Below are 15,048 nucleotides of genomic sequence, written 5' to 3'. Positions count from 1 at the left end.
ATTAAATCGTATGGGATTTAGGGAAGGTAAAAGCCAGCTTTTCTTTTTTTTTTTTTTCTTTTTTTTTTTAATTTTAATATCTTTAATTCTTACATGCATTCCCAAACATGAACCCCCCTCCCACCTCCCTCCCCATAACATCTCTCTGGGTCATCCCCATGCACCAGCCCCAAGCATGCTGCATCCTGCGTCAGACATAGACTGGCGATTCAATTCTTACATGATAGTATACATGTTAGAATGTCATTCTCCCAAATCATCCCACCCTCTCCCTCTCCCTCTGAGTCCAAAGGTCCATTATACACATCTGTGTCTCTTTCCCTGTCTTGCATACAGGGTCGTCATTGCCATCTTCCTAAATTCCATATATATGTGTTAGTATACTGTATTGGTGTTTTTCTTTCTGGCTTACTTCACTCTGTATAATCGGCTCCAGTTTCATCCATCTCATCAGAACTGATTCAAATGAATTCTTTTTTACGGCTGAGTAATACTCCATTGTGTATATGTACCACAGCTTTCTTATCCATTCATCTGCTGATGGACATCTAGGTTGTTTCCATGTCCTGGCTATTATAAACAGTGCTGCGATGAACATTGGGGTACATGTGTCTCTTTCAATTCTGGTTTCCTCGGTGTGTATGCCCAGCAGTGGGATTGCTGGGTCATAAGGTAGTTCTATTTGCAATTTTTAAGGAATCTCCACACTGTTCTCCATAGTGGCTGTACTAGTTTGCATTCCCACCAACAGCGTAGGAGGGTTCCCTTTTCTCCACACCCTCTCCAGCATTTATTGCTTGCAGATTTTTGGATCGCAGCCATTCTGACTGGTGTGAAGTGGTACCTCATTGTGGTTTTGATTTGCATTTCTCTAATAATGAGTGATGTTGAGCATCTTTTCATGTGTTTGTTAACCATCCGTATGTCTTCTTTGGAGAAATGTCTGTTTAGTTCTTTGGCCCATTTTTTGATTGGGTCGTTTATTTTTCTGGAATTGAGCTGCATAAGTTGCTTGTGTAGACTCCTTGAGCATTGTTTGGAAGTGGCCCTCCACTTCTTAGTCTTTATCAGTTACCAGATATAGGTACCTGTTCATTATTGACTGATTTTTCTCTGTCTCACTTTGACTTAGCTTCAGATGATGAGTTTGAGAATCTCAGAATTAAAGGCCCAAATGCTGTACAGCTGGTGAAAACAACCCCTTTGAAGCCCTCACCTCTGCCTGTCATTCCTGATACTATCAAGGAAGTGATCTATGACATGCTAAATGCCCTGGCTGCATACCATGCTCCAGAGGAAGGTATGTAACTAGCCCACCTGAGGAGGCTGGCACTTTGGTTAGGTCACTTTAACCAACCCATGGCTTAGTGAGCACTGAACTATTTCCCCATGCTCTAGGAATCAAGATGAATAAGACACATAGCCCCCTTCTCTGAAGAAGTTAATAGTTATACAGTATGAATGATAACAGTCTGACAAAGGATATGACCAAGGAATGATAAAATGCCGACAAAGGTTCATATAGTCAAAACTATGGCATTTCCAGTAGTCATGTGTGGATGTGAGAGTTGTACCATAAAGAAGGCTGAGCACCGAAGAATTGATGCTTTTGAACTGGATATTGTAGAAGACTCTTAAAAGCCACTTGGACAGCAAGAAGATAAAATCAGTCAATCCTAAAGGAAATCAACCCTGAATATTCATTGGCAGGACTAATACTGAAGCTGAAGCTCCAATACTTCAGCAAAATCTGATGTGAAGAGCCGACTCATTAGAAAAGACCCTGATGCTGGGAAAGATTGAGGGCAGGAGGAAAAGGGGACGACAGAGGATGAGATAGTTGGATGGCATCATCAACTTAATGGACATGAGTTTGAGCAAACTGGAAGATAGTGAAGGACAGGGAAGCCTGACGTGCTGCAGTCCATGGGGTTGCAGAGTTGGGCACGACTGATGATTGAACAAGAACAAAAATGAATGATAAGAATAAGGAGATTGCCTAAATCATTTATATAAGACTACATCCTATACAGGCAAGAGTGAACAAAGATTAAAAAGGAGATTGTAGCATCTTATGAGCATGTTGAAAATAAAATACCAAGTCATCTCTAATGTTTTCATTCTCATAAACAAAACATCTTTGTTGCCCAATATTACAAGGTGAGGCTAGGCTTCCTGACCTTTGAGACCACCATCCCTATCTTTTGTCCTTAGTTAAGGTGCAAAGTACTGGGAAAGTGATAAATGAATTGCTTGGAACCCAAGGTTCTATTCCAGTCAGATACTTCTGGATTTTATTCAGGACATACTTATTTGATAGGTCCCACAGAATTGCCAAAAGTTAAAGAATAGTGCATTTAGCAAGTCAAGAAAATCTGAGTCTTTACTTCAGTGCTTTTCATTTATACAGCAGTCTGATCTTTATAAAGCTTCTTGCTTTTCCCACAATTGGAAAACCTTTACCCACCTCCTGAACTCCTCCCCGCTAAAAAAGAATAATCGAGCTATTTATATTATCCATTTATTGACTTCCCACTGTACTAGGCAAAGTGTCAGGTATGTTCATTTAAGCTTAGTAGTGATAGCTAAGGACAGTGAGGAGACTAAATTGCCTATGATCACAAAACTATTGATGAGGCTTTCAATCATGCTGTCTACGTTTCTCGATCATAGCCTAGCAATATTACTATGTAGACAGTTGTAGCAACTTGGAGGAAAACTGACCAAGCTACCAGATGGGCATTAACACTGCATAGTCTAAAAAGTTTTGTTTTTGTCTTTCTAGCAGACAAATCTGATCCTAAACCAGGGGGTATGACTCAAGAGGTCGGCCAGCTCCTGCAAGACATGGGTGATGATGTATACCAGCAGTACCGGTCACTTACCCGTCAGAGCAGTGACTTTGATACACAGTCAGGATTTTCCATTAATGTAAGTCAGTTCCAACCTTCAATTTTCCTTCTATTTGGTACCTGTTATGGGATAAAGGGTTATGCCAAGAATATTTCAAAGCTGTTAATTTTGATGTATCTATAAATTATCCATTTCCTAAAAATGAAGATTGGGTTGTCCCTGGGATTTTCTTTTTTCTCTTTGGATTAAAAATGTTTCTTTAATTCATTTTTCATTCTCATCTTCCTCTGTTCTCTTTTCTCCCAATCTTCTAGTGGCTGTTTATGATACCTTCCCACAGGTTATAGTATATAGATGGGAAAGGTGGTTAAAAGATAGACAAAGAGAGTCAATAACATTTACAACCAATACCCTGAAAAGGAGTCCTGCCACTTGGGGACAATTGTCTTTGAAATTAATAATAAATAAATAATAAACTCAGAAGTTTTCTTCTTCCATAGAGTCAGGTCTTTGCTGCAGATGGTTCCTCCACTGAGACTTCCACATCTGGGGCATCCCAAGGAGAAGGTAATGGGTTTACTTTTCTCTTTTGTTCTTATTCCTTGAGAGGACAACTTGAAGAAACTGGGTGTCCTGGACAGGCAGTAGAGGAGTACAGGCATAATTGTCATATTTACTTGCCTAAGTGAACTTTCTCAGGGGTGAGCTCAGCATTCTGTAAACAAAAGGTCCATTCCAGTTATCTGAGACCAGATTAAATCTTTATACTCTTCAGGAATGCAGGAATACATGCAGATCTCCTTAGAGCCAGCAGCTCAGGACTGTAGGCCTCATTTCTTGCCACTGCTACCAGCTCCAGAAATTACAGTGCTTTCTATAGGGTCTTTAGAAGACTGCCATTTGAATGCTCCAGCGAGAGCTGGTGCTATAGGCACAACAGTGTTATTAAGGAGCATCCATTAATGACCAGAGTCAGGTAAATCAAAGACCCTGGGCCCAAAGGGCTCAGGCCAGCTTTCTGTGTCAACGTTTTCACCCATGCCTGTTTTCTTATTGAGCTCTATTCCATTTTTTAGTATGGCATCCTGGCCCTGTACCCACTCCTCATTATACACTAAAATTAATGGAACTGACCATAAAAAAGAATGAAATTTTGCTATTTGCAGCAACATGGATGGAATTGGAGGGCCTTATGCTAAGTTAAATAAGATAAATACAAATATTGTATGATATCACTTTTACATGGAATCTAAAAAATAAAACCAGTGAATATAACAAAAGAAGCATACTAACATACAGAGAGCAGGCTAGTGATTACCAGTGGGGAGAATTAGGCAGGGGCAGTATAGGGGTAGGGGATTAAGAAATTCAAACTATTGGGTATAAACTAAACTATGAGGATATATTAGGGAATATAGCCAATATTTTATAATAACTATAAATGAAGTATAGCCATTAAAAATTGTGAATCACTGTATTATACACCTGTAACTGATATAATTTTGTGCTGCACTGCAGTTCAAAAGGAAATACAATGAATAAATAAAGCCAATGGAATTGTAACTTAACTAACCCAGTAGTGGTTGCTATGGTAACATCCTTTAGTTCTCTTCTTGAAACCTCTGCATATATTTCTTTTGGTAGCTTCCACTAAGACTTATTATAGAACCTTAGTGCCAGTGACACTCTCCTAGCTATAACATTTGCATGGTGGATTCTTGCTTTCTAGCAGTTTCAACAGAGTCCATTGGCTACTTGCCAAGAATTAGAGAAATGTCCTGTGGATGAGACAGTTCAAGAGCTGCTGCTTCTTGACAGGAAAGAGCTTTGAAATCTAAGTTAAGATGTTGTCCTTAATACCAGACTAGTCCATGGAGATAAGTTTAAAAGGCTAATAATAAAATATTGGTTAGTTCATTTTGTTGGACTTACTGCTCGTATGTAGTATATAGTATGGATGATGGTACTATCATTCAAGGGAAACATCATTGCCCACTGTGTGACAGACTGTGTTTTTGTTTAGTCACTCAGTCATGTCTGGCTCTCTTTGCAACCCCATGGATTATCTCCCACCAGGCTTCTCTTCCCATGGGATTCTCTAGGCAAGAATACTAGAGTAGGTTGCCATTTCCTTCTCCAGGGGATCTTCCTGACCGGGGGATCAAACCCATGCTTCCTGCATCGGCAGGTGAATTCTTTACCACTGATCCACCAGGGAAGCTGTGTTGCACTATAGGAGACACCAAAATGAATCAGATTTGTTCCCTGCACTTAAAAGAATTTTGTCTAGTGAGGGTAACATGCACTGTTGTATTTCTGGAACATTATAAGAGGAGGGAAATGGCAGAAGATGTGTGAACATACTATATCCACAGATTACATCTGAAACCTGACCATCTTAGTTATCTGTCCTTCTACTGCAGTAGAAGTGATACCCTTTCCACCGAAGACTGGATTTTGCCAATATTCCTGTGTGGAATTGAACCAGTGTTTGGCTCCTTTTCAACAGTGTCAACTCCGGAGGAGTCTCGGGATGGGAAGAAAGATAAAGAAGGGGACCGGGCCTCTGAGGAAGGCAAGCAGAAAGGCAAGGGCAGCAAACCTTTAATGCCCACCTCCACTATTCTTCGGCTTCTGGCAGAGTTGGTGAGATCCTATGTTGGTATTGCTACGCTGATTGCCAACTACAGCTACACTGTGGGCCAGTCTGAGCTGATCAAAGAGGTAATATTTCTAATTTTTGCTTAATATTTTATACTTGCATCATTTGGATACCTGCTATGTGTTGGATACTTTGCTAGGAACCCATGCATGCTAGCCCAGTGGTGAGAGGCAGAGGCCTCTTAAGACATGTTAATGAGCTTGCCTTTTTTTCCATGATGTGGAGCCATCAGGCTCACTTGCCAAGGAATGAGCTGATTACAGTTTATTACTTTGTTTTGTAGAAAATCACTTGGTCTGCATTAGTAGAGACTACAAAAGGCAAGGTTGTAGTCAAACCAGTCAGGACTGCTAATATAGTCATCTAGGGTAATATAGGATATTGATGAAGGTAGAGGGGGAAATGAATGAGTTGAAGAGAGATTGTAACAGTAGAAATGGATGAGATTGGATTTGGAGGGTAAAGGTGAAATCAAGAACTCAAGAGATGTTTCTTGTTTTATGTTTTTTTATCTTTCATTAGAAGAGGAAATGGTTCAAAGAGAAAATGTGGAATATGAGAGGTATCTGTGGGTCACCTACGTAAAGGTATCTAGGAGACAGGAGAATAAATGAAATACACAATATTGGTGTTTATCTTCCAGATGTATTCACACCTGAGCAAAGACACCTGATGTGGTAACAGTATTGGTAATAAATAGAATATAAAAGCCTAAATGTTCATCAGTAGAGCATGGGAAAGAATGAAGTCATATTTTATATGTCCTGATACAGAATTATCTTCAGGTTGTATTTTTCAAGTGAAAGGGAACTTTAAGAAACCATATCATGTTCCCATATATGTAAGAGGGGTGCCCAAGGAGGGTTTTTCACAAAGGAGACCTTATTTTGGCAGTCACATAGTTATTTTATGGTTAGTAAACAGTAAAGGGTGTGAGTAAAACAAAGGCAATCATGTTGCAGACAGAATCTGAAAGTAGCTGCCATTTTTAAGCTATTTTTATCTTAATCCAAGCTTTAAAATACATACAAAAATACACAACTCCTAAGTGATTCACCAATTAATTTTTCTTGGATGACTACCACTCAAAGAAAACATTACAAACCCCACAAAAGCTATCCCATGCACATCTTTGCACATCTCCCCTTCTCCTTTGAACTTCCATAAACTCACCATTAGGACTTCCCTGGTGGCTCAGATGGTAAAGCGTCTGCCTACAATGCAGGAGACCTGGGTTCAATCCCTGAGTCGGGAAGATTATTTTACATTCATAGATTGACTTTGTACTTTATATAAGTGGAATCTTATAGTATGTCCTGCTCTATCTGGCTTCTGTTGTTTAACATGTTTGCAAGATTCATCTTTATGTGTAGTTGTAGTTTATTTTCATTGCTGTATAGAATTTCAGTATATGAATGTAATACAATCTTCTTATCCATTTTAGCACTTATAGACATTTGGCTAGTTTTCCTTTTAGAAGTATTAAAAAGTAGTATTGCTATAATCACTCTTATACATGTCTTGGTGAACGTAAATTCATTGATTTTTGTGTGTGTGCTACATATATAAATTCATACATAAATTCATATATTTTATGTTGGATGGTATATGCATAGGAGTGGAATTGCTGGTGGTCTGTCAAGCTTTAGCAACTAGTGTCAAGTTTTCCAGAGAAATCATGTCAATCTATATAATCACCAGCACAGCCTATAGGTGTTTGGATTATTTCACCTCCTTGCCAGTAGTTGATATTCCTGTTTTTCATTTTAACTATTCTAATAGGTTCATACTGGTATTGTATTGTGGTTAAAATTTCCTGTCTTTCTTGGCTATATTCTCTTTTGTGAAGTGTCCAAGTCTTACTCTTACTTCTTCTGAATTCTTTATATATTCTGGATATAAGTCCTTTATGGAGTGTGTGTATTAAGTATACATTAGACATCTATTTCAAAGCTTATGCCAGTTGTAGTTGTAATAATAGCATACTTATGGAATAGGACATTTAATTGCAAATTTGTTCGACTTAATATGTGTCAAGTGACCTACTTCCGGCTGTATATTCATAGGTGCTTTATAGATACTATTGATAATCCTCACCTCAGCACTGCAAGGTTGTTAGCATTGCTGTCCTTAAGAGAAAAAAGAAGGCTCAGAAGGGTCAATAACCTGCTCAAGACCACACTGCAGAGTAGCAGGACTAGGATTAGAGCCCAGATCTCTGGTTTCAAATCCATATTCTTTCCACTCAGTCATGAATACATGATTCCACTCAGGAATTGTCACCCAAATTGCAAGGCTTTTATTCCAGTTTTTACTGATAATGTTATACTTTTATTCGCAATATTGTTTTAACTTTGTGTTTTATTCACTACTGGGAACTTTTATCTCTAGTAGTTCTGTCTTAACCAGGGTCACCCTATCTAATTTCACAGTGCCTAGAATTCTTCAATGCATTTTCTAAATTGAGGTAAAATACACATAAAACTAAGCATTTTAAAGTATACAGTTCTGGGATTTAGTGCATTCAGTGTTGTGCAACCATCATTTGTATCTAGTTCCAAAATTGCCAGTATGTTTTGATCCAAAATCTACTTGAATGACAACAGAGCTAAGTTTCTAAGATACAGAATTAACAAGTCAGAAATCATTTTTAGAGGTTGGGGAGTCTGACTTAATTTTCTCCCCTATTATTGGGCCTTTTTTGCTATTTTAGGTAACCCTGCGTTAAATATTTCTGCATATCCATATCTGTGACTGTGCTGTGTGTTTCTCATCCCCTGCCAATTTTTAGCTCAGGGTCCTGGGCACATTGTAGGTTTCAGTACTACAATTTATTAGAAACTGTGGAGTAATTGTAGCATTGAATTAGGAATCAAGGCTTGAATCATCACCACTGACTTAAGTTCTTTGTGCAAGCCATGTTTCTTTGGGCCTCAGATTGATGAAGATATGTAAACTTCTGAGAAATGAACGGAATTTGAAAGCATAAAACCTATATTTGTTACTCACTTAGCTTGTACCTTTAAGGCTTGTTTTTTTTCATCTATAAAGTGGGCCTGATAATCATTAACTGAGTGAGGATCAGTTCTGTGTGCATGCATCTTGTTGATGTGCAAACAGTATGGCATAATTATGCTTATGAATAAATGTCATGATTAATGACTTTTCAGGACTGCAGTGTGCTAGCTTTTGTCTTGGACCACCTCCTCCCGCATACCCAGAATGCAGAAGACAAGGACACACCTGCGCTGGCCCGCCTGTTCCTCGCAAGCCTGGCTGCCTCAGGGAGTGGCACAGATGCCCAGGTGGCCCTTGTGAATGAAGTAAAAGCAGCCCTGGGAAGGGCACTGGCTATGGCTGAGAGTACAGAGAAACATGCCAGGTAAAATCCATGCCTGACTTAGTGCTGATAACCAGTAGCATCCCCTAACTCCATTCTTGGCCCATGGAATTCCTTGCACTTGAACAAGAGTTCTGGTCATACTGGCACTGTACAGTCTCTGGTTCTCAGATAATTCTAGTGCTGCAAAATACCCAAAGGACTAATGACACTTGGAGGAAGTTGGTAAATGACTTAGAGGAAAAAAAAGGGATGTTTCCTTCTGTTACTAGGGTCTTCAAGCAAAAAGTGGAGGAGGTTATTCAACTTTACTTTTTAAAATTATGTTTGAAGAAAATGAAGAATGCCTCCACCCAGGGAGTGAGCTCTTACCTGGTTAGATGTTACTTCCAGATGGAAACACAAAGGGAAGAGGGTTATCTGAGGCAAGTTAGTGAAGACTTGGCCTAAGAATGGGCTGTGTTCACATGAAAGAGATGTCAAACTTCTCTCCCAGACTTCAGGCAGTGATGTGTATCATCAGTACTATCATGGAGTCCTGCCCCTCCACCTCCAGCTTCTACAGCAGTGCAACAGCCAAGACCCAACACAATGGCATGAACAACATCATTCGACTCTTCCTGAAGAAGGGACTGGTTAATGACCTGGCCAGAGTGCCTCACAGCCTGGACCTGTCCAGGTAAAATTATTCCTGAGCTCCAGCCCCAGACTTTTGCTCTCTTTAATCATGCTGCATACTGCTCCATTTGCCTAGTGTTTTATGTATCCTTGTCAGATAAGTAGTTAGCCAGTATGATAGGGAAAGTTTGGGTGTGGTGGAAACCTGAGTTCTTGGTATTGTTGCTTTTAATTTAAAGCAAGGCACTTTCCTGGGGCGGGGACAGGGCCCTTCATTCTCTCATCTGCTGCAAACTCAAGAGTTGGACTGGATCAATAATGTTTTTTCCAAGCTGTTCCCCCTCTTAATTATTAATTATGGACCTTGTATTACATCTGGTTACGTCCTGAGTCTCTGTTGTACTAACACAGTTCCTTAATTTTTTTTAAATTTTCATTTTATTGCTGTTGTTCATGAACTAATTTGTTGAAGTGACCAGACCGGCAGAATATTTTTCCTAGGTTTGATTCGCTTGGTTATATGCATTATTGTTTAACTTGTTCCCTTTATTCCTGTTTGCTATAAATTTGGAGGTAGAGACTTAGTGAAGCAATTTAAACACTACTGGCTAGGTTATATCATAGATGGTGTACATCTCATATTGTATCAGAGGGAGATGCATCTCTTTGAACTGCCATTTAGTCATGGTAAGATTGACCACTAGGGTAGAGTGATAGTCATCATTGTACTATTATATTTTTCTCCTTCTTAGTAGAAAAGAAACTGTGTTGTTACTTTCGCACTGTACAAATGTCTAGTTCCCTATTAACCATGTTCCTAGTGAATGGTCTTAACACCAGTTGATAATCATTGCCTGCATCTTTTAATTTCTTAGAGGGTTATCAGTGACACCTTTCTAATTTCCATCATTCCTTCTGTTATTAGCTGCTATCTTTCTGTGATTATAGCTCCAGTTCAAGAGGGAAAGTTGGTTACCCTATAATACAGTTCCTACTAAAAAGAAAAGATTAAAAACTTAAACTGTGAACTCAAAGTAGTATAATGAGCACTGTATGCCTCACCTAGATTAACCAGTGGTTAGCATTCTGAACTGTCTGCTTTATTCCTCCCTCCCCTCTTCTTCATGTTTAAAGTTTTTTATAAACATAACACTTAACCTCTGAACACTTGAGCATGTGTCTCCTAAGAACAAAAATTCCCTTACATAGCTAAAATACCATCATTACCTCTAAGAAATTTACCATTAATATAATGATACTATATACTTCATACTAATATATACCCAAATATTTCAAGAATGTCTTTCTCTTTATAGCCTGGGGGAGAGTGTGTTGATCGAGGATCCAGTGAGCATCACTCATTGCATTTGATTGTCATGTATCTCTTATTTTTTGTGACATTTGACTGTTTTTAAGAGTCCGGAATATCAGATGTCTTATAGAACATCCCATAATCTAGATTTGCCTAATTGTTTCTTCATGGTTAGATTCAGGGTAAACATTTTTGGCAAGAATACTACATGGGTGGTGTTTGCATTTCTTAGTGCTTCACATCAGGAGATGCACAATGCCAATTTGTCCCATTATTGAGTGATGCTAAATTAGATCACATAGTTAATGGTTAGAACTCCCCTTTGTATTAACAAGGCTTCCTTGGTGGCTCAGATGGTAAAGAATCTGCCTGCAATGCAGGAGACCTGGTTTCAATCCCTGGGTCAGGAAGATCCCCTAGAAAAGGGAATGGCTATCCATTCCCGTTCTTGTCTGGAGAATTCCATGGACCGAGAAGCCTAGTGGGCTATATATAGTCCATGGGGTCTCAAAGAGTCAGACACAACTGAGCGACTAACATACTTTGTATTAACAGGTCATCTGTGAGGTGATGGCTTTGAGTTCATGTGAATATCCTGTGCCCTGAAGATTTTTTTAACTCAATAGTTTTGGCATTCATTAGTGATCTTTGCCTAGATCACTTAACATTGTTGGTTGCAAAGTGACAGTTTCCTGATTTTCTTGTTCCTGTTTATTAGCTAGCATTCTTATAGTGTATAATCCATTACCATCTCTATTTTTGTTTGATGCTCGGATTTGGCCTGTGGTAATGACCCCATTAATTTTTTAAAGCCTACTTGATTTTGAAGGCCATTTGGCACAACAAGTTGTCTCAGGCTCATCTTGTACCTTCCATGCTCCATTCTTGGAATCAGTTGTTACTCTGATGAGCCTCCATTCCTTTTAGTGTGGATTTCTATGCTCAGTTCATCTCTGTATCTTCCTTTATCTCAGTCCCAACATGGCCAACACAGTCAATGCTGCTCTGAAGCCTTTGGAAACACTTTCCCGGATTGTGAACCAGCCCAGTAGCCTTTTTGGCAGTAAGAGTGCTTCTAGCAAGAGCAAGTCTGAGCAGGATGCCCAAGGAGCTGCTCAGGACTCTAATAGCAACCAACAGGACCCAGGTAGGGAATCAGCCAAAGGACTGGAAAGCTGTCTGGGCGGTCATAGTTATTTTATGGGCATGACATCACAGCTGTTCTGGCTTGGTATTGTTTCCCTGGGAACTTGCTGGCCTTCCACAGATCTGTCATAGTAGTGTGGGAATCTGCCCCACAAAGAATTCCTTAAAATTGCAGCCTTGTTTGGCTCTCCTCACACGTAGCCTTGTCTTTTCCTTTGTCACCCATTCATTTATTCTCTGAGAACTCGTAAATTTGCCCAGGGAAGGGACTTGATTGTTTTCATGCTTTCCTCATGGTGCCCCGCACATAGGCACTCTTTGATTATTTTGCTGGTTGGTTGACTGTTTCAGGCGAGCCTGGGGAAACAGAAGTGCAGGAGGAGGATCATGATGTCACTCAGACAGAGGTGGCAGATGGGGATATCATGGATGGGGAGGCTGAAACCGACTCAGTGGTGATTGCTGGGCAGCCTGAGGTGCTCAGTTCACAAGAGATGCAGGTAGGGAGGCAGATCACCCAGCATATACCCCTATTGTGGTGTTGAACCAAACCCCCAACTGGTGTGGGTGGGTGAGTACTTTAGCTCTTTGCCATTAGCTGTCTGTTTTCCACAGGAGCACAGATAATATGCTTCATAGATGCTCAGTAAATGTGTTTGAATCATATTAAATGAGGGGTTGATACAGGGCCAGGATGCCATATTATGAAATGGAATTGATCTCAGTAAGAAAACAGGCACAGATGAAATGGTGACACAGAAAGCTGGCCTGAGCCCTTTGGGCCCAGGGTCTTTGATTTACCTGACTCTGGTCATTAATGGATGCTCCTTAATAACACTGTTGTGCCTATAGCACCAGCTCTCGCTGGAGCATTCAAATGGCAGTCTTCTAAAGACCCTATAGAAAGCACTGTAATTTCTGGAGCTGGTAGCAGTGGCAAGAAATGAGGCCTACAGTCCTGAGCTGCTGGCTCTAAGGAGATCTGCATGTATTCCTGCATTCCTGAAGAGTATAAAGACTTAATCTGGTCTCAGATAACTGGAATGTACCCATTTGAAAGACAGTCTTGAGTGTGGGTTGGCAGCACATGGTAGTTTCTGTGCTCTTAGCACCAAGTGTGTGATGCTTATGTAACATCCTATGTCACATATTATCCTAGAAATATATGCTCCCTTGCTGGCTTTTTTTAGGGTTTCAGCACTAGCACAATGATAGACTTGTGTGCATCCATATATATGTTCTATTTCTCTCCAGGTTGAGAATGAGCTGGAGGACCTGATAGATGAGTTGCTTGAGAGGGATGGCGGATCTGGGAACAGTACAATTATAGGTGAGAGCCCCAGAACTGAGTAGAGCCTCTTCCTTTGCCTCAGTCTCTCTTGGGAGGACCCTTTTTCTCATCATCTGCTTGCTCAGCTCTGCCTAAGGGCTCATAGCCAGCCTAGATTGCTGCTTGTCTCGATGTTGACGGTCTTACAGATGAGAAATTCACGAGCCATCTACAGACCTGTGGCTGGTCTGAAGTGTTGCCTGTGTAGGGGAGGCGGAGGGGGTGGCCATCAGTATAGATAATACATCAGGCACATCAAGAGTGTTTATTCATGGAGGATTAGAGGAGGCTATAGAGGCTGTAGGATGAGAAAGCGCTTTCCTTTCTTCAGTGAATCCAGGGCCTCTCAGTTTCAGTAGTGTAAAAAGAGTGAGCATTCCCTAAGGATAGCCCTTTTTACAACTCAGGGGAAATGACAAAGGTACTCTACTGTCACCATGCTCCAATGGTATATGTTACTTGTTTTTATTTTATTGATGAAGTAAATCAAATGATAAACTGAAGTAGACATGTATTCTTAAATTTGACAAGGCTTTTTCACACCCATTATCCTCTGTGGTTTCACAGTTAGTGGGATTGGCAGGGCAGATGTGATCATCCCATTTTACAGATGAGGAAACTGAGACTCAGATGGTAAAGTGACTGGCCAAGCTCACCTAGCTAGTCAACAGCAGTGAACCCAGGTCTTCTCCCTCATTCAAAAAAAAAAAAAAAAAAGAATGGATATCTGCTGGGTGTACATAGCTACATTAGGTGCACCCAATCTGGAAAGGGAAGTCCTCTGTTGTTCAGTGAAGGCTCTGCTCTGTAACCTTCAGTGAGCAGAAGTGGAGAGGATGAATCACAAGAGGACGTGCTGATGGATGAAGCTCCTTCCAACCTCAGCCAAGCTTCCACCTTGCAGGCCAACCGAGAAGGTGAGAGTGCTGAGGCCAGAAAGGCCTCCCTTCTTGCCCTGCACGTCTGACAGACACTACACTAGGGTTTTCCTGGAGGCAGCTGCCCACATGTGCAAAATAAGGAAGCATCTGTCTGCATGCGCTGACCTACACCATCCACTTTTATCCTCATCCAGTTTTTCGAGTAACATGTTACTACTGCTTGCCCAAAAGTCTGTCACTTCTTACTTGGTTCACTTTCTTCTCACCCACCTGCTATCATCGCTCCAGATTCCCTTTTACCAATAGGATGCAGTCAGTAGCAAAGTAGGGCTGGAAAGGCAAGAGGGCACCAATAGACTTGGCCAAGTCCTAGACCATGGCTCCTCAAGCACCACCCTATAGCCAGCCTCCACATTCAGCCACGTGGCTTGGCATATTGATGCACTGATTGGCACTCTTAGGAAATCGGGGCTGGCTCACTAAGTCTGTAAATCACCCTAGATCTGGTTCTTCCTCTCCTAGAGTCAAATATCCCATCACTTTCCCACTCAGATCTGCTGGCCTGCACAGTAGCTTGTTTTCTAGCTACTCAGTATAGTCCTCCAATGTGCTCCCTTTGTTTTAGATTCCATGAATATCCTGGACCCTGAGGATGAGGAGGAGCACACTCAGGAAGAGGACAGCAGTGGCAGTAACGAGGATGAGGATGATAGTCAGGATGAAGAGGAGGAGGAGGAGGAAGATGAGGAAGATGATCAGGTGAGGGGGGACTGTGTTTGGGTTGGTTCAGACAACCTCTTCCACAGAGCTGGAGAAAACCAACAGTCCGGGTTGCTAGCCTCAGCACCTCCCTCCCTCATGTGCAAATGTGGCCATGACACCAGACTTCAGAAATCCTTACCTCCA

The 15,048-nt window shown here is 40.8% G+C and overlaps 1 protein-coding gene across 50 annotated transcripts in view; it reads left to right on the top strand.

The window, feature by feature from the left end:
* Positions 1-15,048, top strand: part of HUWE1 (HECT, UBA and WWE domain containing E3 ubiquitin protein ligase 1) — a 157,971-nt gene that overhangs the window by 117,414 nt on the left and 25,509 nt on the right. For 22 of the 50 annotated variants that reach the window (XM_060407790.1, XM_060407783.1, XM_060407772.1 and 19 more), the window contains 11 exons: positions 1,133-1,300; positions 2,786-2,931; positions 3,354-3,420; positions 5,363-5,577; positions 8,686-8,897; positions 9,352-9,534; positions 11,760-11,932; positions 12,283-12,431; positions 13,186-13,261; positions 14,080-14,178; positions 14,768-14,901. In XM_060407790.1, the coding sequence (XP_060263773.1) occupies positions 1,133-1,300; positions 2,786-2,931; positions 3,354-3,420; positions 5,363-5,577; positions 8,686-8,897; positions 9,352-9,534; positions 11,760-11,932; positions 12,283-12,431; positions 13,186-13,261; positions 14,080-14,178; positions 14,768-14,901 (1,622 nt within the window). The remainder of the gene's footprint in view (positions 1-1,132; positions 1,301-2,785; positions 2,932-3,353; positions 3,421-5,362; positions 5,578-8,685; positions 8,898-9,351; positions 9,535-11,759; positions 11,933-12,282; positions 12,432-13,185; positions 13,262-14,079; positions 14,179-14,767; positions 14,902-15,048) is intronic. The other 28 variants (XM_060407774.1, XM_060407780.1, XM_060407771.1 and 25 more) reach the window with 5 other exon arrangements.

The sequence above is a fragment of the Ovis aries genome, chromosome X (assembly GCF_016772045.2).
Source record: "Ovis aries strain OAR_USU_Benz2616 breed Rambouillet chromosome X, ARS-UI_Ramb_v3.0, whole genome shotgun sequence".
Classification (NCBI taxonomy): domain Eukaryota; kingdom Metazoa; phylum Chordata; class Mammalia; order Artiodactyla; family Bovidae; genus Ovis; species Ovis aries.
Note: the sequence above shows the minus strand (reverse complement) of the source record. Positions and strands in the feature narration are given on the sequence as shown.